Source organism: Colletotrichum aenigma (assembly GCF_013390185.1).
Source record: "Colletotrichum aenigma strain Cg56 chromosome Unknown KSG_Cg56_contig01, whole genome shotgun sequence".
Classification (NCBI taxonomy): Eukaryota; Fungi; Ascomycota; class Sordariomycetes; order Glomerellales; family Glomerellaceae; genus Colletotrichum; species Colletotrichum aenigma.
The window spans coordinates 3,368,425-3,395,583 of NW_023500907.1; the positions used below are offsets into that span (position 1 = coordinate 3,368,425).

Sequence of the window (27,159 nt, forward strand, 5' to 3'; positions counted from 1 at the left end):
TCCGCTCGCAGCATCTCGTTTCGTACGACATCCGCAAATAAGCAAGTCGATTTGTGTTGTTGCTCACCATGGTATCGACATACATCTTGGGCATCGCTGCCTTGGCGGTGCTGGCCGGAGCCCAGTCGACGACGTCAACCGACCCGATTACGCCGACGCCGTTTTACAGTACGATCACGACTACTCGGACAAGAGCCGCGACAGTGAAAGCCACGGGGGCGGCCGAGACTCACACCGTCGCTGTTGGTGCCGTATGTGCAGCGTATCTAACATGATTTCGCGCAGATCTGGCTAACTCATGAAAGTCTGGGTACTCATTCTCGCCGTCAAAAGTGACAGCCAACGTCGGTGACACGATAGGTCAGTTGTGGGAACTTAGTCATGCTGTGAGAAACAGCAACTAACACGCCCCAGAATGGATCTTCTACCCCGACGGACACTCAGTGATCCGCTCGGAGTTTGGTTTCCCTTGCACACCTTATGAATACATCGACATTGGTCGACAGGGTTTCTACAGCGGCCCTGAACCCGTCAAGGCCATCACAAACGATGTAAGTGCCGTCGTCTTGAGTCTCATCACATATCTAACCTCCAAGCAGATGCCAAAATTCAGGGTCCGCGTCAACGACACCGACCCCATCTTCTTCTACTGCGGCGCCCCAGGCTCATGCTACAAGGAGAAGATGATTGGCGTCATCAACGAGGTAAGCCATGCCAACCCACTCAAGCCTCTCAAGAACAAACCCCAAACCTAACATCACGCCTCCCCAGAACTCAACCCAAACCCTCGACAAGCAACTCGAAGCGGCCCTCCCCCTGACAACCCAGATCCTCCCCGGCGAGCCCTTCCCAACCGAGTCCGACGCCTCCCGCAACGACCACCACCACCTCAGCGGCGGTGCCATCGCCGGCATCGTCATCGGCTGCGCCGCCTTCCTCATCTTCGGCGGCCTCCTCGTCTACCTCTGCGGGCGCCGCGGCGGCCTCAAGCGCGCCTACCGGCAGCCCCCGCAGTCGGGCCAGGCAGGAGAGGTAGAGGCCTCGCACCCGCCCGTGACGGAGATAAACTACAGCGCGCAGCCCAAGAGCCCCGCGACGCAGGGGTGGCGAAACAGCCACTACAGCGAGCTCAGCGGGACGTACCGCGACCAGCCTACGCCCATCGGCGGCTTCCCCGGCGCCAGCCCCCCGATGAGCCCCCAGCCGCGTTCCATGCAGGCCTACTAGTGAGTCCGATCAGAATCAATGGTGTTGAAAGAGAAGATGGATGTTCGAAGAAGAGATGTCGGGTGTTGTCAGGAACTGACCGAACATTACCACAGCGACCCCCGCATTTCGTCAATAGCGCCGAGCATCGCCGTCGAGGCCCCGGACAACCAAGCTGCGGTCCCACCACCGGCCCCCGCGCCGGAGGCCGCGCCGGTCGAGCTTCCGGCATCCGCTGACCCGGGTAACTCCCCGCTCCCCGCGTACAAGCCGCGGTTCTCGTTTGCGGGGCAGGAAGCTGACTATCGGCCAAGCAAGGAACAATCTTAGGGTATAAGGGGGAATGGAGGGCTGTGAGGTTTTGGGCACTGCCCCTTGGCTCTGTCTAGTTAGAGAGACAAGAAAATGATTGGGCTTGGTTAGAGGCATGGCGTTGGGGAGGGCGGACGTGGGCGAAATGGTTTCTTTGCTCAGGGGTTTCTGGCCGCATGGCGCCAGACTTAGTTGGATCTTGGTGATTTCTATAGTAATGTAAGAAATAATTACCATTGAAAATGTCTTTAAGCATCTTCAAGAACAAGTCATTCGGCTGGACGAATCTGTCAAGGCTAGGAATAGTAAACAAAGTCCATCGCGCCGGACACTCTGACCAACCACGTTAGCATCAGGACTCTCTACTTAGACGTCGATCAACGTGCATGATCCTTGCGAAGTGCAACTCAACCCCTCCGTCTGGCATTTCTGCACAAAAACAATTAAGCAACTGCACATGTTCGAAAACTTCTTATCTTCCCTCACAAGCTCAAGACCTGTAGCTTCAACCGACAAATCACACGCCTTTTCCCTCCCGATCATCTTCTTTTCCTCTGTCGTCAAGAAGCCTTACAGATGTGGAGTGGACGTTGGCGTCGCATCTGCACTGGCCATCGTCGCTGTACAAGGGGCTCTCCAAAAAGCAACGAATCACAAAGGTGTCAATTCCCTCGAGGGACTTCGATTTTTTTTTGTTTTCAGGCTCGGAAATTGGGAACCGCACTGAAGTGTTTGCGGCCGGCACCTTGTTGAAGTCACCGGACCCCACTAGCCTCACGTCAGAGCGGCGGGGGGATCCGCCTGCAGTACTTCTACAGCGATATGGTTGGCGGAAGACATGCTCCCATGGTGTAGCTGGTTTGCACATTGCTCTTATACCTCCGTTACCAACGGGAGATATGCAAAGGTCGTGAGTTCAATCCTCACTGGGAGCAACAACTCTTTTTGCGCATTTCGCCACTCTTTTTCTTTGCCTGCGCGTTTCAACGGCCTCTTTTGGGCTGGCTCCAGCAACCCAAAATGAGTGAAGAAGAGTCGCTCGCTTACAGTGGTGGGTGCGTGCACAGAATTCGGAGCAACTTTCTTCTGCCACCAAGGTCCCAGGGATCATGATCATCAGTGAGTTGAGACAGGCGAGGAACACACCTTGCGGAGTGAGAGGTATGCAACCATTATGACTGACTTCTGAATAAACGTGAAAATGTTTCTTGGCTTCAATCTGGCTCAAGCATCATTTGGACGATGACTACAAATTCTTCAAAGCTGGTGATTACCCCCCTCGTGCCTGCAGACGCTGTGGTCGACTTGGCCTTTTGGAATCCTCGCTCAAGCTGGGATTCGAGCTCTCTCTGCAAACATCAGCAGTGAGAGGACGTACTCGAACTGACATGACATCAGTTGTTCATGGCAGCGGAAGGGCCGTGAAATAGTGTTGCCATGGTTGCATTCAATAAGAAGCTTACTTGACATATATGGTCGATTACCCTCGACGATGCCTCGTTGTTCTCATCCATCGAGCACTGCATGCCACCTCTCGCAGTGTTATTACTCGGGCCTGCGCGGCTATTGGGCACTCTGGCGGTTGCGTTACATAGTCACGTCGTCCTTCTTTCTAAATGGCTTTCTGAGGAAACATCAAGCAACAAGTCACTTTCTCGTATGTCCCTCGATGCTAATGCGAGCGAAGTGAGGCCGGATAGACCGGAAATTTCAGCCGGGACGGCCCCACATCGGTCACGGCAGCTAAGATGATGCCACGGAGCAGCCCCGTCAACGAATGGTACCGTACCAACCAACAGCAGCTAACCTTAAGGGTCAAGGTTAGAAGTCTTGCCAACAGCGGCAGGAGGAGAGCCTTTGGACCACGGCTTACCATGGCAGTGCTCGCTGAGAAAATGACAGTCTGGCTCACGCAGGAGGTTGCATGGAGGACGCAGTCTATTTTAAGCTGACTCGCCGACGATCCGATGCTGAGGTCTCCCACTCAGCCGTTGAAGCCTACGATGCCGTCGGTTCGCTTGTTCACTACAGCCTGCTGGACAGCAATAGTAGATCATGTCCTATAGGCAGCAACGTGTATAGCGATTATTGAGAGGCACTGCTGGTCTTAAGATGGCACTGTCTAGAGGCTAGTCCTTTACGAAGGAATATAGTGTATTTTTGACTATATATTATATTAGATTACTATATACTTATATTTATCTTTTCGTTCGTCCCTGCATTATCCTTATTTATCTCTATCCCTATTTATCCCCTAGAGTAGTATATATACCTATTAAAGATTAGTATACTATACTATATATTTTAGTTTATAGAAATAAGTAAAGCGATTAAAATTATTTTTATTTTATATAAAGTTAGCTTTTATTTAATAATATATAGCTATAAGGTTTTTTAAATAAAATAAAAGAGATTCTCTTTTTTAAGTAATATATTAAATTTTTTAAGCTTAATTTTAGTAGCTAGAATAACTATAAATACTTATTCTATTACGCTACTTAACAGTAGTTTATTATACCTCTTTATATTTTTATTATTATATTATATCTATTTATAACATTATTTATAAAACTAAAATTAAAGTTTTATTATTATATAATATATAATACTATAGCGTAGAACTTTAGTTTAATATTCTTATTATAATAATCTTTATATTTATTAAGATTTATATTATAATATAGTCTAATAGCTAATATAGTAAGCTAGTTATAATATATTTATAGATATATCTATAGAAAGTATTATACTTAAAATCTCTTATATTTAAGTAATTTATTTACTTCACAAAGTATTATAATAAAAATCTAGATAGTATTAATACTTTTTAATCTTAGTATTAGTTTTGCGTAAAAAAAAACTTATAAAGTATTAAGTATAAGATAGGTACTCTATATATATATAGAATTACGTAAAGTTTAGCTTATGCTACTTGCTACTAAGGTACTAAGTCTAGAGGCCAGATAATTGCTGAGGAAGGGTTGGTGCCGCGGCAAGGGACTGCCTGTCACCCTGGCGAGGGGAGCTCTACCTAAGCTTTGAGGTAGGATGACTGAGTCAATTCACTGAGGCGAGCAAGCTTGTCGAGTCGCCCTACCTATGCTCTCTGCGGGACACCATTGGAGGCGGCATATCGCGCAACCACTATGGCACAGCGGATAAATCCACCAAAGGAGACCACAGATAGAGAGATTTAAGACCGGCTTGGAGCTTCCGTAAAGAATCAAGCGCGGAGGGACAGCTGCTGGAAGCACAGAAGAGCTGCGCGAGAGAAAACAAAAGGAAGGCGTTCGTGCCGAATCCAGGGACTGAGCGCGCACGAGCCACTCGCCCACCCGAAGCAAGCAAGCGGCCATCGCTCAGTGGCTCAAACGCTGAAAGCAGTCCACTGCTAGCGGAGTCGTGCCTTAACCGTAACCCCCGTGGACACCTAGCCCAGTGGTAAGGCACCTTGAGACTTGGAGAGCTTGGGCAGGTGGGCAACCAGCTCGGTACTTCCCCCCTCGCGGGTACACCATCGGGGGCGGGAGACTACGGCAGTTGGGCAGGTATCTCAAGTCTGGGCAGGTACATGCCGGTGACTGTCCAGCGACCTACCCGTTCTGGGTGTTCTGTCTAAAAAGTGGACCTCGGACCTCAAGCATCCATCGCGGGAGGTCGAAAGGACACATTGTACCAGAAGTCATCCACGCTACCATACCTTCCTTGCCTTGCCTTACCTTTGCGTTCAGGACAACTTGCCCTCCTTTCTCCGTTCCCTTCCTTCGACACTCCAAAGTCGTTCTTCGCTTTCTCTCTCGGTCACCACACCAACAGCTCACGGCCTTGTCTCTTTTACCAACGCCAACGGCCAATCCGTCAATTCTGTTTTTCCTTTCGTCGTCGCAAACCTGCCGCCCAACCCAAAGCCGCCGAAACGTCAAGGCTAGCCCTCGGATCCTCAGCTGCGGTTAACCCTCTTTTATCTTTTTTCGGTTTCGACACCAGCACCCTCCACCAGATCAACCATCGCCTTTGCCGACGGCTTCCCGACCAGGACAATTAGAGAGCGAAACAGCTGGTCTGTCTGTACCTTTTTGTGCAACAGCCGCGTCCACCAACCCTTGCGACCTTCCCTCCCGATCAATCCCTCATCGCGATGGCTCAGCAAAGAGGCCCGTCCTACGGCTTGGGCGCCGGTGGCCCCCCGTCCTTTGGCGGCTCGAGTATGGACAACGAGGAATCCAGCCCTCTGGACATGATCCGCCAGCAGACGAGCAAGATTGAGGATATGTTGGACACTCTCAGCGAGCCCGTCAAGCCGTGAGTTGGACCCTTGGTCTTGGCAGGGAGCTTGCCGAAAAGCTCGTGACTTTTGGAGCCATGCTGACGAGGGTCTCACGATAGCTACTTGCCCGCCATCGGCCGCTTCCTGATTGTTGTCACCTTCCTTGAGGATGCCCTCAGAATTATCACCCAGTGGAGCGACCAGCTGCTCTACCTGCACGACTACCGACACAGTACGTCTTCTAGTCTATGGCCGACAAATGATCGCGTGTTAACATGCTGCAGTCCCCTCCGGTATTACGCATTTGTTCCTCATTACCAACGTTGTCGCCATGACCGCCTGCTCTGTTCTCGTCATCATCCGCAAGTACTCCGACTATGCCGTCGCCGGTCTCATGGCCGTCGTCGTCACCCAGGCTCTCGGATACGGCCTGATCTTTGACCTCAACTTCTTCCTGCGCAACCTGTCCGTCATTGGTGGCCTGCTCATGGTTCTTTCCGACTCATGGGTTCGCAAGACCAAGGCGTTTGCCGGCCTGCCCACCCTTGACGAGAAGGACCGCAAGATGTACTTCCAGCTTGCTGGCCGTGTCCTGTTGATCTTCCTCTTTGTTGGCTTCATCTTCAGCGGCTCCTGGTCCGTCTGGCGCATTATCACCTCCCTGATTGGCTTTGTTGCTTGCGTCATGGTTGTCGTCGGATTCAAGGCCAAGTTCAGCGCCACCCTCCTGGTCCTGATTCTCAGCATCTTCAACATCCTCGTCAACAACTTCTGGACTGTAGGTTATGCTCTGCCCCACCCGCTTTTCTCCGTGCTAATATGTTCCTAGCTCCACGAGCACCACCCCCACAAGGACTTCGCCAAGTACGACTTCTTCCAGATCCTCTCTATTGTCGGCGGTCTCCTGCTGCTCGTCAACAGCGGCCCCGGCCAGTTCTCCATTGACGAGAAGAAGAAGGTTTACTAGAGAAAAAAAACACCAAAGCCCGGCTTCGGACGGGCAGAAGGAGTTTGGAGAAGAACGCGACCAGCAACAATTTGCTGGTTTCTTGGCATTACGAACGGCATTCAAAAGGTTGCACATCCCGCACTGCGATTACGGTTGTCGGGGTTACGGGATCACATCGTGGCATATATGGATTGTAGACAGGAGCACAATAGTTGATACGGAAAGCTGCGTGCTTGAAATGGAAGATATATTCATGTTCAAAGCGGTGTTGAATTGCTGTTTCGAGGACTGGTCACTTCCGTGCCACTGCATATGTGGATAATGGTATTCTGCACTAACATCGATGGGAGGCGTTGCCAAGCACTGAGACTTGGGACATCGGTTCCCCTCCGCGGCAACTTGCATCTGCGGCGGCTCTTCCCACTTGGAGGGAGACACAGCATCGGTTTGCGTCATCTGCCATTGGATGGTGCGATTCCAAGTGGATCACATGCAGGCTTAGTTACTGAACCCCCCTCCTTTTGGGCCAGAGAGAGGAACTGCACCGTCGAAGCCTCTCACTTCCTTGTCATTACATAAGGAAAGGTTTCTGTACCATGGTAGCTGAGGCTATCGTGAGAAAAGGTTTATAAGTAACCTTGTTCAACTGCTCTTAATTCTCACGTGAACAATTCCGTTGTATTTTGCAATGCTGGGTATCGTTTCTTCTATGATTACCTCTTGGGTGATTTGTACAAGGATTGGTTACTCAGTCTCTTTTTCATCATCCTTGTCCTTTACTGTATATTGTACTTCAAAGTCTGACTTTCCTCGGGCTCTGAACTCGTCTACATGTCGTTACTTGGCTAGTTTTCAGTGACTATGTCTGTGTAAGCGTCCTGACTTGATTGCGGTTCAGATCTGGATGCTCACGTGAGCAACTCGGCAACCCGCGCGCATGGCGGCGCTGACGGAGGGGCTTTTAGGGGTAGCTGTACGCCACGGTGACAGACAGACCCTAAGAGGCCGATGGGGAAGTATGAGTTTACCAGCGATATATGTTGGGAGGGGAAGGTGGAGGGTGGGAGGTGGTCGAGCTGGTGGAGGGGAATTTCAAGGAGTACTTGGTGGGGGTTGGTTATTGCTGGCACATCTCCTGCTGTGTTCATGAACTTGTTGTTGCCAGGGAACTTGCTGATCAGGATTTCGGAAAAGGACAGATTCACATATTTTCCTGAAAGGTATCAAATGTACGAGAAAAAACCAGCCACATCACTCTCTCGCGCGTCTGGCCCACGAACTTTCCCAATCTTGACACAAGCTGTCCGGCTTCACCACGAACAACCACACACACAGGACCCGGGAAAACGCCAGACTTCAACAGCTGTCTCCCCTCTCGCGGCCCCGCCTGCCTGCCCTGCCTCCTCAACCCAGCCCGACGCAAACGACTCCCAGCTCGGCGGACCCCAAGAAGCTGGCATCTCAGACCTCGACATGTAAACTTCCGCCAGATCTTTTGTCGTCAGGGTTATCCGGCGTAGACCTCGACACCGAGGCCTTGGCCGTCTTCTTGCGCAGGTGCTTGCTTCTCCGCCAGAGTCCATCAGAGAGCAACAGCACCAAAAGCTCTGATTTCAAGGTCGTCGTCCAAGGACGGAATTGCCAGACAACAGCGACCCCAACGGGGCAGCAGGGCATACCAAAGACGAACCGTCATCAGTATCACCGTCGACAACGAGGGCACAAGCGTCCCATACATCCTACGTCCCCGCCCCCTTCTAATGGGTAGAACAACCGCCCACCGCTACGAAGGAACACTCCCTTCACCTCCGGCGCCTCCAACCAAGCACATTCTAACCTTTGCATTACCCTCGCGCCTCTAGGATAGGATATCGATATCAAGTTGAACGTCCAACCCGCGGAACCCGAGCATCCTCGATCCCTCGGTCGCCCGCTGGCGCGCGTGGGAGGATGTCAAGAGGAAGTACCGCAAGTTTCGACATTTACAGGGTCTCGGGCTCGCCGTTTAAGGGCGCTACAGGTGTACCGCAAAGCTGCCATATATTTGGCCGAGGGGTGACGGGACGAGGTCATCCTGCATGTCTTGGCTCCAGGGTGGAGGGAGCAGGTTGTGGAAGCGTCTTGCGGCCAAGGGCGACACGACTTTTCAGGGGACAGCTCATGAAGTGAGTCGATTTGGAAAGCATAAGCACTGGGCAGGAATGGTCACGGCTTAAACATCACTACATGCGAAGAGGGGAAAACGTGAGGTAGTGACCTCGCCTGTCATGCATACTCTGATAAAGCGACTTGCGGTGAAGAGCGTCGAAGGAAGGTAATCCACAAGCAAAGGTCGTGATGTCGATACGCCTCTCCCCTTTCCCGAAGCAAGCAAAGTAAAAAAGAGTAAAAATATAAAGACATTGCCGGCGGACTGTTTGGTATCATCAAACGTCACACGCGACTTTCTCAAACCCCCCAAATTCCTGTTTTCCCTAATTGCCCCTTCCATCGCGCAAGATTCATATCAGGTCATGATACTCTCCAGGGGGAGATGAGTGAAGTTTTCGGGCGTTTTGTTTTTCTCTGTGAGAGCCAGAACCAAAGCGACGACAATAAAGGTATGTGGTGATTGTTGCGCATTGCACGTGAGAAAGATGCCCCGACCAGAACATTGCGAAAAGCTTTGGCGTTGGCGGGTCATGTTTTACAACGACTCCACCGTTTCCTCTAAGCGCAAGTCTGGGCCTGGAGCGAGTTGGGTCGCACTCCGTCGGCGAATCGGACACCGGATCGGGATGCGTGTCCACTGGATATGGTCGGCTTGCCCTTTCGTAGGATCGTCTTCTTCGAGTCAGGGGGAGACGAAGAAAACGTCGGTTTCGTGGGTGAAATCGAAGACGGGCCTGCAGACGAGGAGGATGTCTGGAGGCGTTCCGCAGACCCGTCGGATTGTCATTCGATACCGTGCTGCTGCTTGAGCTGCGCTAAACTGGCGCGGCGGGCCTCGAGGTCCTCTTTTGACTTGAGCATCTTCTCTGGCTGGTGGTACAGAACTGCGACGTGTTAGCGAGGACGGACGACGTGACAATGGGGAGTCGGCGACGCGACGTACCGATGAGGTATCGGTTCTGGAAGTTGAAGCCGTTGAGCTTGTCGCAGGCTTGCTTCGCATCCATTACGTCTTCATAGACAACGAAGGCGGTGCCCTTGGTGCCGCTGGCAATGCCCTGGCGCACCTGTCTGTTGAATAGTTAGTTATGCGTGTCGTGGTCGATATCGAAATAAGGTGCGTACCGGATCGGGCCAAATTTTCCGAACAGGTCGAACAACTCCTCTGGAGTTACGTTGTAGCTGTCGTCGCGTTAGTCATCCTCATTGTCGAGGTCGATGTCGATGTCGGGTCGACGATCATCGTGTAGAGGCTTACCTCAAGTTCTTCACGAACAGAGCTCTGCAGGAACAGTCAGCCATGTCTGTCATCACGCAACACAATGGAGGTAACATCGATCGGGACCCGGGGTAGGAGTCAAGATCAAAGGCCGGACGGCATGGGCCGTGGGGTGACCTCGCCCGGCTCCGGGTCTCGTGCCAGGGAAGAAGGGCGTGTTGGCTGACGGTACCGGGCCAGGGCGAATTGAAGAAGAATTCGGACTCACCGGTTGACTTCTGGGGCTAATTTACCGCCGCGACTACTCATCTCTCGATGCTCGGTGACGCTGGGAATTCGGATCGGGTTGGTGAACGCTCGGAAAAACGACAAGGACGCGCTGGTTGATGGGGGGAGGGCGGGAAGATTGAGATAGGATCTGGAAGTTCTAGGAATGGAAAACGGGGAGCAGGCAGAGTAAATGAGGCGACGGACCGGCGGCAGTGCAAGGATTGGGTGAAGGCGCCCACGTGACACGAGGGGCCCCACCCACCGTCACGCGGTGGGCCACTCATCATGCGTCCCGTCATCAAAAGGCAGTTGCGATCGGTACGTACCGGCCGCACCTGCCCAAGCAATTGAACTCTGTTGACTGCAGCGCCTGCCTCTGCAATGCATCAAGGTCCAGGTTGTCGTCGATACGTACCCGCTTCGGCTTTCCGTAGACGTGTCACCGAACGCCCTATCTCCGTCGTACTTCCAACTACTGCCATTGAGGGAGGCGCACTACATGCCCAACAGTCACTGACTGGCTGCAATTGCGCAGCTCCCTATGCAACAGGTCTCCGCTCACTAATGAGAACGGTGCTCGTAATGGATGTCTTGGGCCGGGATAGAACCACATCGCTCGCTCCTGCAAGCTGGCCGACATGTCACTGCCGTCCGTCCAAGAGAGTTCACTGCAAGTAGCATCCGGCGTAGCAGGCGGATGCACTGAACTGAAGCCGGGCGTTGCACGGTTGCTGCAGCTGCAAGACCAGCGGGAATGTTTCCGGGCCTCGACTAGACTTGCCATGTCTGCGGCCTCAACATGAGGTGTCCAATGGAAGTCAGGGTACCCAGGTGTGAGTGCTGCAAAGTACAGGCTGGAAACGTGAGCAGCCCGAGACCGCTGGGACGAAAACATTGGCCTGCTGCGTACACAGCGGAGATAGAGTTACAAGAGCCTGAGCACGCCATGTTTCTTGCTGCAATCATTGCAACGACACGGTGGGACACGCTCGAGCAGCCGATTCCCATGCACTGGTTCCTCAGGTTCGCGTTGTGTCCGCTCACTGCTCAGTGTCCTTTCCCAGTCCCGTCCCAGTCTCAGTCAATGGAAGGTTGGTGAAGAGTGGATCTGGACAAGTCACACGATCGGGCTCAAGATTGCGTAACTTGATCAATGCGATAGGAGCCTGCCAACCGGGCCGCTGTATCTGGCCTCTTATCCCTTCCCTATCAGTGGTATCGCATAATCCGGGGTACGGAGGCTCTGGAAAGCCACCCTGGACGCTGCCGTTGGGTTCGAGAAGGTGACTTGGATCTTGTTGCTGTTGGACACTGATTGACTGATGAGATGAGCTAAGGCAAGGTACCTCGCCGTTCGTTACCTTGCCTTGGCTGCTGCAGCGGCTTGGCTTGGCTGTCCTGGGCTGGCTGTGGACACTGACGGAGATGGATAATGATAAGCATTTCCAATAAGTTGGGCCAACGTGGTTCATCGCTACACGCCGTAACGCTGGCATGGCAGGCCAGGCTCTTCCTCATATTTGTACCCGAATTGCATGTCTGTACCCCCCCAGCTGAGATACTGATCAACAAACAAGACCACAACCCCAAGCCACCACGACGATGGCTACCCGGGCCGCCGTTTTTTGGTCACCCGTTGTTCTTTGCCTACATGTTTCACCTCAGCCCTGTGCCAACGGAAGAGTTGCTCTTCATTTACTGAATGGGCGCTCAAAGAATAGCACGAACCCATAAGCGGTGTGGCTGTCTTGATGACGCTGCTGCCGAAGGAGACACCGCAAAGGGAGAAAAAAAAGGGTCCCTGGCAGACCAGACCCAGGGGACGGGTTCACTCCGGATGAGGCTAAACAACCACCCAACCGCAGCAGGTCTCTGGGACGAAGGTGCTGCGGAATAGCAACGTCTCCTCCTGAAAACAGACCTCACCAGCACCGTCCACAGTCCCCAAAACGCGGCATTCTCTTATTTGTAGCTGCCACTGCGCATTTCAGGTTTCTTCCCCTGCATTGAAATTTCTTTGACACCGCAATGGAGTGCCATTGACCGCCCACAGCGGACAATGGCCTGCCTCAACGGCCCTGGTCCACCCCCAAGGTAATTCAATTGCACAAAGGCCAACCACGACCTACCTCTCTCCTTTGACGTCGGAGCCAAGGAGCTTCAACCTCTGCTCTTCAGGTGCCTTCTCACTGCACCTCAAACCCGTCTTCGGAACATCTCACTTCCTTTCCAAATATCTCTCCCTACTTCAAAATTTTTCATCCTCCTCAATTCTTCCATCACACACACTCGCACTCCTACGACACCACCAAACCCACACCATCGCCTTAGACGACATACACCAGCAATGGCGCCTGCACTAGCACCCGACTACTTCGTCGGTTTTGACGTATCCGACGACGACAAGCCTTTCCTCCTCGATGTTCTGGCCCATCCCGGCACTCCCTGGGAGGAAAAGGTGGTCGTCTCTGACATTTGCCTCTTCAGCGGCTTCGAAGACTGGTACCTGAAGCTGGAGTGTGCGGCCTCAATCAGAGACAACTGCCCGCCTCCTGCCCCCGAGTTCGATGCCCGAGATGTTCTGGCCTTCGTCCCGCGTCCGACCAAGGCCGCACTAGCTAACGAGGAGCTGCGTAAGGGCTGGGCCGCTACCGATCAGTCCATCAAGAACCTGTCGGCCATGCTTCGGGTCCATCGGTCAGGCCTCACTGCATCGCCCCAGCCCGTCGAGAAGGAGGAGCGAGTTATCAAGCGAGAGGGTGGTCTGAAGCGGGAGCGTGACGATGACGCAACTGAGGCCCCCCGGCGAGTCAAGCAACAGAGAACCGCGCCCAAGGCCACCTCTCACTACTTTGCGCCTCCGGGTCATGAGCAAGCACAGCAGCAATCGGCATCCACATCCCCGGCCGGTAGTGAACAACCCGATCCCTCGGCAATCCTCCGTCACGGCATCGCTACACCGCGCAACAGCCCCCGCAAGTCCAACAACCCTGAGTCCGCAAATGCAAGCGCCTCTGGTCCGTCGGAGTCCAGCAGCAGTATTCAGACAGCAGCCAGCCAGGCAAATGGAGGCAATGATGACATCGCCGGCGATTTAAAAGGCAACGGCCCGCAGACAGCCAGGGATCTTCGGGCAGAGAAGTCATCCTGGCCCACCCGACTGTCTCCGTCCCCATCGCCGTCCCCGACGACCTCATCCGGCCCCTTGTTCCCCCTGGATTTGAGCCATGTCAAATCGGAGGAGTAGGCGGGCCTTCGCCCAAACGGAAGACTGCTGTCATGTCGCCCTATTTTACACAATCCCCAGCGAAGCAATCGCCCAAGCAGTCTCCGAAAAAGCGAAATGGCCTTGTCTCAACTATTCCCTTTCCGCCGCTCTCAGCTCCACGATTTGGTCTTATTCAGGAAGAAATGGCCCATGAGCCCTTTTGGCTATTGGTCGTCGTTACTTATCTCGTCAAAACAGCGGGCACGCTGGCCATTCCTACGTTTTACAAGATCAAAGAGAAGTACCCTACGCCTGCCGCCCTGGCTGAGGCAGACCCAACTACCATTATGAATATGACGCACCACCTGGGTCTTTCTGTTGTCAGAACGGCAGCGATTCAGCGATATGCACGATTGTGGTTAGAGAGACCACCTACGGCGGGAGTCCTTCATAGAGTGAAGAACTACGACAAACGAGATAGTCTATTCAATGCCATTGTGCAACATACGGAGGACGAGCACGAGGAGGAACACACTACACCAGCCGCTACAGACGACTCTTGGGAGATGGGCCACTTCACCCAAGGCAAATACGCACTCGACAGCTGGCGCATCTTCTGCCGCGACGAACTTCTCGGGCGGGCGCAAGACTGGAATGGCAAGGGCGCGGCACCCAACGTCCAGCCCGAGTGGATGAGAGTACGACCCGACGACAAGGAGCTTCGGGCGTGTCTGCGGTGGATGTGGATGCGAGAGGGGTGGGAATGGGACCCCGTCACCGGCGAGAAGACGGTTCTGCGCGAAGAGATGCGGAATGCCGTCAACGAGAGACGGGTGGAATATGACGAAGTCGGCGGGCTCAAGATCGTCGACGAGCCGCGATCAGAGTGAGCCGGATTGTTTTTGGGAAGTTATGAGGTCCTTCATTGTTGATGAGGCTAGATATGATGATGGTTGATACCCGCACCGTTTGGGTGCACTGCGCCTTGGACACGACGATAGATGAGCTGCTGGTATAACGGCAGACGGCAGTGAATTAGTATACAGTGAACAAAAAAAACAATGGCATGACCAACGTTCAGTCAGCTCGCTGAGCTGAGCACGATACTTCGTTAGTGACCACTCACATAACAAGGTTAGGCGAAGGGTGCCAGCTAAGGTTTTGCTTCAACCAACGTCTATGAAGTTTACCCTTCCCATCCCGGCGCCCACGGCCTGGTAGTTGCGCCCTCACCGCCAATGGCCTTGTATCAATGCTTCGACATTCTCGTGGTTGAGTGCCACCCTTCTTTTAAACATGTGCGGAAGCTAAAAACTCTCGTCATCCCGGCCGGCTCTGAATGCGTAGTCTCAGCTCACCGTGGCAGGGTTCATTGCATCTGAGGCCAAGTACTTTTATTGAATGCATTATGTTCAAACCGTGTGTCTGAACATGCTGGAATGATTCTCGCACCTTGGGCGCGATTCTGATGCGTTGTAGTCTCCAAAAGGCAGGTAAGTGTGAACCCCCCCGCGCCTGCCTCGGATCTCGCCCAGCGGCGCCCCGCACCGTCCTTGCGCAGGCTTCAGGTTCCCCCACCCAAGTAGGTATGGTGAAAGCGAACCCCTGTCCCCCACTGCTGCTGCTGCTGCTGCCGCGGCGGCGGCGTCCCATCTCCGCCTGCGGCCTTTCGCATTTAGCGCTGCGACCCCACCTCTTACAGCGCAAACAATCCCGCATCAGGGGAGGCCGCAGTTCAGGTACATAATCGCAAGACAATCGTTTCCCGTTCCCGTCTTCTCGTTCCCCCCCCCTTCTCTGTCCTTTGAAGAAGGAGAAAACCTCTCGCAGATTTGTTTCTTTTCTCTCTCATTCTTTTGATATACTCAGGACCGGCACAATGGGGTCGCAGATTGACTCGCAAGACGAGTTCACCGTCCTCGTGACCGGCTTCGGCGTACGTTCAGCACACACCCGTCCATCCCCACCGCCCGCCCGTCTTTTTTCCCGAGTCTGCCCCTCACTACCAGATCGTCACTGCCCCGCCATTGCGACGATTGTCACTCCTCCCATTCTTCAGAGCACACGAGCCAGAGAATCCCTTCAATTGCCTTCCGCCCCTTCTGCTACACCACACACACCCAGCTGACATAACTAACCCGCAACAGCCTTTCAAGGTCCAGTACCCCGTGAACCCCTCCTGGGAAATCGCCCACTCCCTGCCCGCGTACCTCCCGCCCCTCCGCGCAAAGAACCCCAAAGACCACCCCTCAGAAACGACGACGACAACAACATCACGACCCCTCCCGCCCGTCCGCATCCTCGTCCACCCCGAGGCCATCCGCGTCAACTACCAGACCGTCCGCCACCTCGTCCCCCAGCTGTGGGACCCCGCGACGCACCCGCGCATCGACGCCGTCGTGCACATTGGCATGGCCGGCCCGCGCCTCTTCTACTCGGTCGAGCGCCGCGGGCACCGCGACGGCTACGCGTTTCCCGACGTCGACGGCAACCGCCTCGAGGACGAGGAGCGCCGCAAGGAGCAAGGCGAGGGCTGGGTCTGGTACGGCTGTCCCGATGAGATCGAGACTGAGTTCGACCTGGGGGATGTTTTGGGGCGGTGGAAGGCGCATAGCCCGGTACGTTTTCATGCCTCGTGCCACCCTTTGTAATACACACACAAGTATTGGTGTGTTGTGAGAAGGATGGATTGTAAGTTATCCGGGCCAGGCCGCTGACACCCCACAACAGGACCGCTCCGACCTCCGCATATCCGAAGACGCGGGCCACTACCTCTGCGACTTCATCTACTTCTCCTCCCTCGCGCACCTCTGGAAGCAGCAGAAGCACCGCCGCGTCGTGTTCCTGCACGTGCCCTCCGACGCGTCCGAGGAGGCCGTCGCGACGGGCACGGAGCTGACGATCCAGCTCATCCGGTCCATCGCCGAGAGCGAGCTGGAGAAGAGGCGGAGCAAGGGCGCTCAGAGCGCCGGGGAGGTGGTGGGCGAGAGCGACAAGATTGCCGTCGAGTTGCGGGTTTGAGAGTGAGAGTCTGGGTTGGCGGGTTCTCGCGGGAGCGGGTTGTTTTAACTCGAGCATGGTATTTTGGCATAACGGTACATTCATGTGTTTTTCGACTTGGCAGCGGAGTGAGTATATGAGAGAGAGAGGGAGGAAGCATGAGCACGGCAAGGTTTGATTTGGGAGTACATTGCATCCGTTTACTTAGCCTGGAGTTCACAAGTTTCCCGTCTGAGGCGGGATGTGAGTTGGTAATTGAATTGCATCGGTCTCGAATGAGTTGACGAGAAGCAGTGCAACTACTTTATGCGGCGCATTTTCCACGCGGCCCCGCCGAAGACATTAGCAACAACCCAAAGAAAACGCCACTGCCCGTTCTTGCATTCTCGTGTCCGAGGCGGGACATGTCTCGTTCGTGCGTCCGCATTCGTCCACGTCGTGGCCTTCTTAGGCCCACATTCTGGCAATGGAAGATATCAATCGGGGCGAATGGTTTAGTGGTATAATACTCGCTTAGCATGTGAGTGGTCCAGGGTTCGATTCCCTGTTCGTCCAATACTTTTGCTGCTTGACACTGTTTTCATGTCTTCTGTTTTTGAAGTTTGTGTACTTCTTTTCTTTTTGTGAGATTTGCTTGCGATGGGTGAGAATGGGGGGCTGATGTTGAAGTTGGGGGTTTGAGTTTGGGGTAAAGGAGTGGGGGCGGGTACGCCGTGTAACCTCAACTCCGCTGCGGAAGTCGGGGCAGAGCACTTTACCAAGTAGTATCATTTGAAAAGAAGGAGGTTTCCATGGATGAGTTTGTGTTGGTGCGGCTTGACTCGATGGTATTGTGAAATGTTAGCTCAGTATGTTAACCTCCCTAGTCAACGCAGCTGGCTTGAAGATCTTGACGAGTGTCGTTTTCGTGAGCCTGTGTTGATCACTTCATGAACCTGCTCGATGGCGTCCGGACGGTATGGCACCCCGCGATCTGGCATATCTATCATGTTGTGGAAGGGATCTTGTTCTTCAGATCTCACGCTAATACGCCGTCAGATCAGCGAGTTGTTCTCCCCCAGACAGGAATATCATGTCAGCTGGGTCTTCGCTTCCGGACTCGGCACCGCCCAGAACTGCGGACCTCCGGTGCCGTGAGATTCTAGTAAGTCGAGTGGGAGAACCATTTGAGACGGATTAGAGACTATTGGTCATTTTCGTCTATTTAGTGCTGTATAACGGGGGAATCATCCCATTAGCCTATCGTCCGAAGACTTGAGGGGGGTCTTGCGTCGCTTGCAACGGCTGATGAATGACGGATGGGCTGTGTACAAGAGTAGTGGTATCCCAAATGTGTTCATCTGTCAAGAACTTCAAGATTTCATTATTACACTGAGCGCCAACCGTTTTCTCCCTTTCAATATGAGACCAGCTCTATTCACCCAATATCTCTCCTTTGCCATCTTACAACTCACATCATCAACTTCAGCCTTCCAAACTCCCCTAACCTCAACTCCCAAACCGCCCCCAATCGTCAACATTAAAAACGGTACCCTAGCAGGCAAACATAACCGTTTCTACGACCACGACTTCTTCCTCAAAATCCCCTTTGCCGCCCCGCCCATCTCCAACCTCCGCCTCCGCTGCCCCGTTCCCCCTCACCCATGGCCAAACTTCACCCGTCTCGCAGACTCCTACGGCCCCTACTGCATGGGCAACGCCCTACTTGTTCCGGGGATCTACCAGCCCGACACAGCCCCGATGAGCGAAGAATGCCTCCACCTCAACATCATCCGCCCCGCTAGCCCCCCTCCGGAACCCAAGCTGCCGGTCATGTTCTGGATCCACGGCGGCGGCTTCCAGCACGGCAGCGCCGTCGACGCGCGCTACAACGGCTCCTTCCTCGTCGCGCAGTCCGTGGCGATGGGGACGCCCATTATCTTCATCAGCGTGAACTACCGCCTCGGCCTGTTCGGCATGATGAACGCCGCGGGGGTGGAGGAAAATCTGCTACTCCGCGACCAGAGACAGGCGCTTAAGTGGGTGCAGGAGAATGTAGACGCGTTTGGAGGCGATCCGGGCAGGGTGACTATCGCGGGAGAGAGCGCGGGGGCCGCGTCAGTTGGGTATCACCTCGTGGCGTGCGATGAGGGGTTGTTTGGCGGTGCGATCGCGCAGAGCGGCGGGCCGTTTTCGACGGCGCCATTTTTGAGTGAAGAGGAGAAGAGCGTGCAGTTTGGGAGTGTGTTGAATGTGACGGGCTGCGCGGGGGTTGAGGAGCCGCTGGCGTGTTTGCGTTCTGTCCCGGCTGAGGTGCTGAATAAAGCGAGCATGGCGGTTCCGTATTCGCATACCTTCGCGTTAGACGAAGACCTCGTCACCAACACGAGCTACAACCTCCTGGGCGCGGGTAATTTCGTCAAAGTCCCGCTGCTCATCGGGACGAACAGGAACGAGGCGACCTCCGTGGTGCAGTACGCCATGCCGGGACCGCTGAACACCCACGAAGACTTCGCGGGCATGGTGGCGGCCTCAAACAGCGGGAAGCTCCCGCCCAAGGCGATGGTGGAGAGGTGGGCGGCGCTGTACCAGGACGAGATCGACGCGCCGTCGGCCGCGGGGCTGGGCACGGTGCGGCCGGACCCGGGCCCGGCGCTGGGGGTGGAGTACGGCAAGACGGCGCTGTTTCTCGGGGACGGGTTCTTTCATGCGGGGAGGCGGTTTGCGGCAAGGGTGTGGGCTGAGAGGGGGTTGGCGTGTTATAGTTACTTTTTCGATGTGGTGACGGCGAATGTTGATAACGAGACGCTGGGGGCGACGCATTTTCAGGAGATTCCGTTTGTGTTTGGGGATAAGGACGGTTCGGGGTGGGAGGTCGATCCGTTCCCGAAAGATGTCGAGTTGAGGAGGCAGTTTCAGGAGTTAGCGGGTGTTATGAGCGGGATGTGGATCAGCTTTGTGGTTTCGGGGTCGCCGAACAATCATCACCAAGGTCAGGCCTTTCTATATCCCATAAGTTATTTCTTGAAGATGTTCACCAACATAACACAGAGTCAGTCGGCAATATCACTTGGCCGGTGTACACTCGAGAAAAGCCGGAGAACATGGTGTTCAGTGCTATGGATGGTCTCAGCCTACCGCCTGATACGTGGAGAGAGGAAGCCATTCAGATGTTCTTTGATCTGGCGGATATGAACAGCAGACAGCCGTGAAGAAAGATGGTCGCAATATGACGAGGGAGATAATCACAAAACTAAGGTTGGCTATCTCGAGATTCGATTCTTCCTGAGATATCGGTTTCTGTTGAAAGAGCACAGTCAAAAGATACACGCTGTCGCCCAAGCCTCTGGCGAAGCCCAATCTCAACTGATGGGCAAAATGAATGGCAACCCAATATTGCCCCACCATCCCTTCCAACTGTATTTTCATTACAAGCCGTTAGTGAGAAGTTCTCGTCTAAAGGCACAAAGCATTTGGGTTTTAGCAGTGACTTACACGCCGTATCTTCCGACTGGGACGTGCGGTCCTGACTGGAGAACCTGGGTTGGCCTCATATTTGTGTTACACGAATTCGATGTCGACTCTGAAGTGAATCAAGCCTGAAAATGCGGAGATTGTCCTGCTGTTTATGTGCAAAACCTTCCAGTATAAACTTGGAACGCTTTTCCGTTATCTTCGGGTCGGTCCTCGGACTCGGCCTTGAGACTCCGCGCCCAGAAACTTTGAAAGGAGAACGGCATTAGATCCTCATTATTCTCTTACATGGGCAACATTGCCATTGAGTCCATCCAACCAATCCCAGAAAAGTCGCTGGACCAAAAAGCGCCCATTATATCCAACTCGCCATCCTCCAGAGCTACACTAGGATAGCTGCCCTGTGGCACTTCCTGATCCCCCACCATCTCCGTCAAGATCTCCACACACCTATCAATAACCTTATGTCCCCCTTGTTCCATCGCCCGCTCAGCAGACCCCCCACTCATCTGGGCCTCAACACCAGCCAGTACAACCGCAAAGAAAATATAATCCTTCACATTATCCTGTCCTGCTCTGATGCGTGCTTCAGCCCACTCCACACCCGCACGGAGAAGCCACCGCTCCTCGGCAATCCGCAGCGCCGAGCCCGGCTTCGAGACCCCATTCTCAGACACTCGTGAGGCCAGGTCCGCGGCCAGGACGCTCGTCGCGAGGTGCTTGGTGATCCTGAACGAGCCGGAGCCGCACATGACGAGGCGGTCGAAGTCGAGGCAGGGCTCTTTGATGCCTGATACCATGCGGATGGCTTCCACGAAGGGGTTGTCCGGGTACGAGGCCGGCAGGGTGAGGTAGGAAAGTTCGAGGGCGGCGTCGACGCAGGTCTTGTGTGAGTGGCAGAAGAGAGGGTTTGAGAGCGGGACGAAGGGCATGTGGAGAGTGAAGAGGTACCGCGTGAGGATTGTGTCGCAGAAGCGGTGCTGGAACTGGGACGCTTCAGGACGGAGAGCTGAGAGAGTCTGGTTTAGTGACTGGCGTGCGGCCACCAATTCTGACCCTAGCTGTAGCACGGAAGCGTATCCGCCGTTCGCTTTGATTTTGCTCCAGTGTTTTGCTACAGATAGTCGAACTCCAATGGAACGACCCAGAGCGATCTGAAGTGACATGTCCGTAAAAGTGGTGGTAGTATTCAGAGCCGGCAGCGTCTCAATATCGGGCCCAATCTGACCATCGTTCAGATCAGCCGGGAGCTCGCAATCATAGTCATCCTCCGAGATGAAAGGCGGCTGCCCAGAGTCAACACTCGCATCGAGCACCAGCTCCATCACAGTCAGCCACAGCCGACGACGCATCTGGGCCTGAAACGCCGACATCCGCGGCAGCTTCGCCGGGTCCCGGTGGAGGCCGATGCACATGGCGGACCGGAGCAAGGTCCCGTTGAGGATCCACACCCGGTCGCCGTATAAGGACTCCGTCGCCTGCTGAGCGAGATGGACCAGGCACATGATCTGTATGCCGCTCATTGTCAATCTTCTCTTCTCGGACGACTCGAGCCATTCACGGGCTTCGTGGATCCACTGAAGAGCTTGGGGTCTGAATGAGAAGGTGTCATCGTTGACGCACGCTCCGAGCGCCATGCATAATTGGAGAGTGACGATGAAGCTCGTGTTGAGATTTTCGTTATTCTTTAAGAAGGCTTCATATTCCCCTTTGAGCGTTGGGACATGGACGACACGGTAGACCGTCTCGAAAGTGCGAAGATAGTTTTCGAGTAACTTGGACGAGGCGTTTTTTCCGGCAGATGGGATCCATATTGCCCGGGGAACCGCAGTAACAGACGCTGCGCTTTGAGGCTCTCCCCTAGAGCCCGGCACCGTTGGAGACCTTGCCAGCACTCCCCTTGTTTAGACACCTCCTCATCTAGCCATTTCAAGGCTGGTAGATTCTGTTAGACATGTGAGACAAGTATGAAAAGACGACATCGAAGGACAAATAGTGGAACCTACCAGAATGATTGAATGCAGCCAATGACTCGGAGAAAAATATCTCGATTTGGCCATCAACAACGTCGGCGGAACCGAGACGTCGGTCAACGTAGCAATGGTGGGAGATCCGTCCAGCTCGGCGCGCGCGCCTTCCGCTGCGTGTGTGGGCGACTCTCCCACAACCGCCTCTCCATTCCACGTTGAAGTTGACGGTCTGCTGATGAGAACACTTCCAAGAGATGATGAATGCCACATTCCGGATTCCGGGGTTGGCTGCGGCGGGTCGGGCTGCTGAGGCGGAAGCAGAATTGTCCCTGCGGCCTCGGGCTGCGTAGACTCATCGCGCGACGGACTTTGTTGCATCTCAGGAGGGCTTTTCCATCGTGCGGACGAAGACGGCTCGGGATAGGTGCATACCCTGTTCTTTGACCGCTGGCAGCTGCTGCAGGGGCGTTGGTGATCGCACCTCAGCTTTCTCTTTCGGCATTCCGTGCAGGCGAGGGTTCGTCGACGCCGAACCCGGAACTAGGTCTGATAAGACCCTTCCATCCCTAATACTGAGAAGTATCGATCATTTTCTCATTGTTGTGTGGGAGGAATATATGTGGGAAGATGGATGAACGGCGGTGGTGGACTTCAACCACGGGGTGGGGCCCGGGCTTCGGGATCGGACTCGGACTCGGACTCGGACTTTGAGTCCGTTGTACTAAGCCCATGGTAGAACTCATAGCCGCGGTGAATCTCAACATCCACGAACCAATTAGATAACGTAAACTTGAAAACTATAAGGAGGTGGAATTGCATAGTTCATTGGTAGACTATGAGACAAATCAGAGTTATACAGACAAGCAACGAGAAACCTCCTAGTAGAATAGAATACAGCGCGAGATCACAATCCCAGAGCACCTATTCTTGAAGATGTATCCAAATCAGTTTGATTCTCAAACGACTCTTTTCGAGATCATAGTCTTGATATTATCAGCATATGCTCTGTACCTATTCCTCCTCCCAAAACCAATACCCGGCATACCATACAACAAAGATGCAGCGAATTCTCTGAATTCTCTCATGGGAGACATTCCCGCACTCCTCGACAGCCAAAAACAAGACATAACGCTCTGGAAATGGGTCTCCTCCCAATGCGAGGGGCTCCAATCACCCATAATCCAGCTCTGGCTGGCACCCTTTTCGCGATCCCTGGTCGTCCTCTCTGACTTTCGCGAAGCCGAGGACATCACCATGCGGCGAACCAAAGAGCTCGACCGCTCAGACAGTCTCGAACACATCTTCGGACCTCTGTTCCCCCATTTTCACATGCTCATAAAGAGCCAGGACCCCCTCTACAAGAGGCAGCGGAGGTGGCTGCAAGATCTCATGACGCCAGGTTTCCTCCACAACGTCGCTGCTGAGCCGATCTACCAGAACGTGCTTAAGGTTGTCGAGCTGTGGGATCACAAGGCGCGGCTCGCCAGGGGACGCCCCTTTGCTGCGTTTGAGGACATTTACAACGGTGCTTTGGACGCGGTTTTCTTGTTCTCGTTTGGCGGAGCGTTTGCTCATTCGGCGATACCAGCCCGACTTGAAGCGGTCGCCTCCATGGGAGGGGTAGAAGAACCTTCCAAAGCTGGAGATCCTATGTTGTTTCCAGAAGAACCGAGGAATGTCAAAACAGCCAGCCGCTTATTCGACGAGGCTTTACTGAATCGAGGGGGTGATTGCAGGTCTTTGGCTTCTTGATGGCGGGGCATAAGACCAGCGCCACAACCTTTGAATGGGGCTTGAAGTACCTTACTGATCATCAGGATATCCAACGACAGCTTCACGATGAGCTACGCAAGCACCTTTCGAAAGCAGCAGCAGAGAAACGGCAGCCCACCTGTGGAGTAATCATTAAGACCACCATCCCGTATCTAGACGCCACCATGAAGGTGATCCTCCGCTGCGCGGGAACGACGTCCGTTACCGACCGACAGGCCCTCCACGACACTACCATTCTAGGCCACCGAATCCCGAAAGATACAAACGTCATCCTGGTCACCATCGGCGAGAGCATCATGAAGCCTGAGTTCGACATACCGGACTCGCAACGCACGAAGACGGCCCTCAACGCAGCCAGCCGCATCCGTAGCTGGAACTCGTTGCTTTATCCGGTGGCGGATTTCCAGCCCGCGCGTTGGCTGGTGCCGTCGAAAGACGACGCCGATCGCGAGGTGTTTGATGCTACCGCCGGGCCGCAAATGGCGTTTGGACTGGGGCCTAGGGCTTGTTTCGGACGGCGACTGGCGTATTTGGAGCTTAGAATGGTTACGGTGCTCTTGTTCTGGAACTTTGAGCTTCTTCGCTGCCCGGATGAGCTATCTGGGTACAATGGGTGCGTCGGACTGACTGTCAAGCCGACGCAGTGCTATGTCAGGTTGCGCAAGGTATCGTGGTGAGTTAGAAGTAGCAACGGCAACGTAGGATCGTCCTGTGCTGTAGACGACATCTCTCCAGGTGATTGAGAACCTTAAGAGCGTTTTTGTGCCCACTCTTTGTATTAAATAACAGCTTGCAGATGGAAGATTGCTCGTATTAGTGTATGCATCCTGCACAGAGTGGGGATAATCCAATATGTATCTTGATCGGATAGTTTTATACGGCGGCGGATGAGAAAGAGAATAGATGGGATTAGCTCCTGCTAGCTAATGTTTTTTAGGATCGCCAAGCGTTATTGTCGCTTACACCACCCGGACACGGAGCCGAAAGTGGGTCCAGAGCCGGCGAGAAGTCGGTCGGCGGCGCCGGCAAAACTGCCAAGGACGGTCGGAAGTGGACCGCACCTCGCAAATCGAGCGCACACCCGTGTGACCTCGACGGGTTCTGAACCAAAAGGTCCCTATTTTATCCAACGTTAATCCAATTCAAAGTTTTCTGTTGGCCATGTTTTTGTGGATAGCGTCTCGACCTTTCTCCGGAAAACTTTGTGAAACTTATAAGTCGACGAGTACGCCTGTGATTAGGAAAAGAAGAGTCAAAGACCACACACAATCACACTCATCCACCCAAAATCGAAGCAAAATGAGTTACCTAGCCCGCAATTCTCTGATCCGCCGACTACGAGCCGTGCCGACGGCGGCAAAATTTGCACCGCTGATGGCTGCGGGCTTCATCGTCACAGTTTTGAATCTTGGGCCACCGCCATCCCCTGATGCTGCTCCAGCATACGCTGGTCCTCGACACGGGCAGAGAAAGCAAGAGTACCCAATCCGAGGATGGACTGGCAATTTGTAATGTTCGTTAGCATGTCTCGTTTTTTGTACACTAGATGGCGCAGCTGACCAGACACGATGGATGCTAGAGCCATTGTCTCCAGTGCAACTCCCCGAGCGAAAGCCCCACCACCGCCGCCGATTTGCACCGACGGTCACCTCCTTGCTGCCCTTCACGCGTTACATCGACCAATCATAGAAGGGGCAAATACGTGCATGAATTCGTACGTTAGCAGAGCTTCTATCAGAGACAATGGAGCTTCGTTCTGGATTACCCCGAACTCATCAGCCCACGGTCTTACCGACGCCTTCGATTGATTCGCCGGTGTTCACAAGCTCGAATGTGAGGTATTCAACGCATCTGCAGCATGGTACGTTCACCACGCACATCAACATATAACCTCGAAAGATACTCTGCTTCATGGGAAGTGCAATCTCACACTTCCGTTGACGAGGGTTAGGGTTAGCGCTCTAGTTGCATTACAACATGCAAGCGGAGCCCCTATGATATGGCAGATAGACAACAGCAAATTCTACGCGCCACCCAGGACGTATGAAGGAACACAATTGATTGGAATGACTGCTGTCAAGCCAGCGGGCCAAATGGCGCAATGTGCGGTCGGAATTTCGAATCCCAAGTTACTACATCGCCGATCTGTAACAGGCGGCACAATAGGGGGAACAGGCCCATCTGCTATCTATCTGATGCGACAGCCCATGTCGAGTCAACGATTAGAGATCATGCGCTGCGCTACACATCTTGCTTGCGACTTTCTAAAGGAGGTCGAGAACGAACTTTCGAAACTTTCAGATGGCTTTGTCAACCTGTCAAACCCGACTTTCAAGCTGAGGAAAGGAAAAGAGTGAGGCTCGCATTCCCCTGGTAACCCTTTTCTCGGGCGGTTGTCGCCCTTTCGTATGGGGCTTGCTTCGCTCAAGCCGTGGCTGTGGCCGTTGGATGGACAAAAGATAAGAGCACAGATTTCGGAGTTCCACAAAATGTTGTCGCACAAGGTCAATCCGCTTTGTCCGTGTTTCACAGATTGTACTGTCACATTAGGCGCATCCGAGACCAAAAACACCTTTTTGCGGCCGCTGCAGCAAAAGCAGAGGTAAACAGCTGAGTACAAAACGCGCAACCCGTACCTCTGGCCGCTTGGCGTGCCCGAAGGTCGCGAGAGGATGTTATCTTTACAAAGTGATCTACGTGCACAAGTCATACACATATATGTAGTTTATTACGCCCCGATAAAATAATATAGCTTATCTTCATACACTTCACCACCCGCAGCTTACATCCTTGCCTCCCAGAAGCCCGTGCCAGTGTTATCTACCTACCTATATGTTATACTTTGTCAATGCTTCTCAGTGCTGTGGTTGCACGTGGGTTTAGTTGCGGGCTCTCTTGAGTCCACTCCCCCAAGTCATGCGCAATTCACGACTGATAAGATCAATGACACCTAAGGTGAGCATTTATAGGCTTGACCCCCACTCCGGCGAGAATGAAGCCTTTGCGGCGCTCGATAAGAAGCCACTTATCTTGAGTCTCGGCATTCCCGACGTGCCCACACACCAATCACCCAAGACCCGTTATTCCAGGAACGGCAATTGAGTTCTCGGAATAACAGACGTCAACGTCAGAAGTGATCTGCGCAAGTGCCGCTCGTCTGGTTTGAGGTGCACCCTCCCCCTTAGGGCTGGGGGGATGTCATCGTGAACTATTCATAGCCCCCACAGCTGTCATGTACCTCCTCCAGCGCGTTTGCTGCACTATCTCTACGATGACTTTTTATATTGAGTCGTGCCCATGCCAAGGCCTTCTGCATCGGGTTTGTCCGCTGATGCTTGAAGTTCACCCTTAATCACTTTGTCTCCAACGGTTCTGCTATCG

General features: G+C 53.7%; 7 protein-coding genes across 7 annotated transcripts; 6 read left to right on the top strand and 1 right to left on the bottom strand.

Moving 5' to 3' along the window:
* Positions 1-68: 68 nt before the first annotated feature.
* CGCA056_v000912 (putative GPI-anchored cupredoxin) lies at positions 69-1,536 on the top strand (the record flags this gene model as incomplete). Its single annotated transcript, XM_037316173.1, has 6 exons — positions 69-251; positions 306-360; positions 415-551; positions 600-704; positions 772-1,226; positions 1,323-1,536. 6 exons carry the CDS (start codon positions 69-71, stop codon positions 1,534-1,536), a joined length of 1,149 nt encoding a protein of 382 aa, XP_037185389.1.
* Positions 1,537-5,656: 4,120 nt separating this feature from the next.
* Positions 5,657-6,752, top strand: CGCA056_v000913 (Surfeit locus protein 4-like protein; the record flags this gene model as incomplete). The annotated part of the gene is made up of 4 exons (XM_037316174.1): positions 5,657-5,820; positions 5,905-6,017; positions 6,070-6,563; positions 6,615-6,752. The coding sequence occupies 4 exons, from the start codon at positions 5,657-5,659 to the stop codon at positions 6,750-6,752; spliced, it is 909 nt and encodes a 302-aa protein (XP_037185388.1).
* Positions 6,753-9,668: 2,916 nt separating this feature from the next.
* On the bottom strand, positions 9,669-10,413 carry C50D2.5 (Splicing factor 3B subunit 6-like protein; the record flags this gene model as incomplete). The annotated part of the gene is made up of 5 exons (XM_037316175.1): positions 9,669-9,769; positions 9,829-9,956; positions 10,011-10,067; positions 10,144-10,167; positions 10,373-10,413. The coding sequence occupies 5 exons, from the start codon at positions 10,411-10,413 to the stop codon at positions 9,669-9,671; spliced, it is 351 nt and encodes a 116-aa protein (XP_037185876.1).
* A 2,308-nt stretch (positions 10,414-12,721) lies between these two features.
* On the top strand, positions 12,722-13,621 carry CGCA056_v000915 (uncharacterized protein; the record flags this gene model as incomplete). Its single annotated transcript, XM_037316176.1, has 1 exon — positions 12,722-13,621. One exon carries the CDS (start codon positions 12,722-12,724, stop codon positions 13,619-13,621), a length of 900 nt encoding a protein of 299 aa, XP_037185875.1.
* A 164-nt stretch (positions 13,622-13,785) lies between these two features.
* MBD4 (Methyl-CpG-binding domain protein 4) lies at positions 13,786-14,472 on the top strand (the record flags this gene model as incomplete). The annotated part of the gene is made up of 1 exon (XM_037316177.1): positions 13,786-14,472. The coding sequence occupies one exon, from the start codon at positions 13,786-13,788 to the stop codon at positions 14,470-14,472; it is 687 nt and encodes a 228-aa protein (XP_037185878.1).
* A 989-nt stretch (positions 14,473-15,461) lies between these two features.
* On the top strand, positions 15,462-16,603 carry PGPEP1 (Pyroglutamyl-peptidase 1; the record flags this gene model as incomplete). The annotated part of the gene is made up of 3 exons (XM_037316178.1): positions 15,462-15,518; positions 15,730-16,200; positions 16,313-16,603. The coding sequence occupies 3 exons, from the start codon at positions 15,462-15,464 to the stop codon at positions 16,601-16,603; spliced, it is 819 nt and encodes a 272-aa protein (XP_037185877.1).
* Positions 16,604-17,983: 1,380 nt separating this feature from the next.
* LIP2 (Lipase 2) lies at positions 17,984-19,773 on the top strand (the record flags this gene model as incomplete). Its single annotated transcript, XM_037316179.1, has 2 exons — positions 17,984-19,553; positions 19,613-19,773. The coding sequence occupies 2 exons, from the start codon at positions 17,984-17,986 to the stop codon at positions 19,771-19,773; spliced, it is 1,731 nt and encodes a 576-aa protein (XP_037185884.1).
* Positions 19,774-27,159: the final 7,386 nt, after the last annotated feature.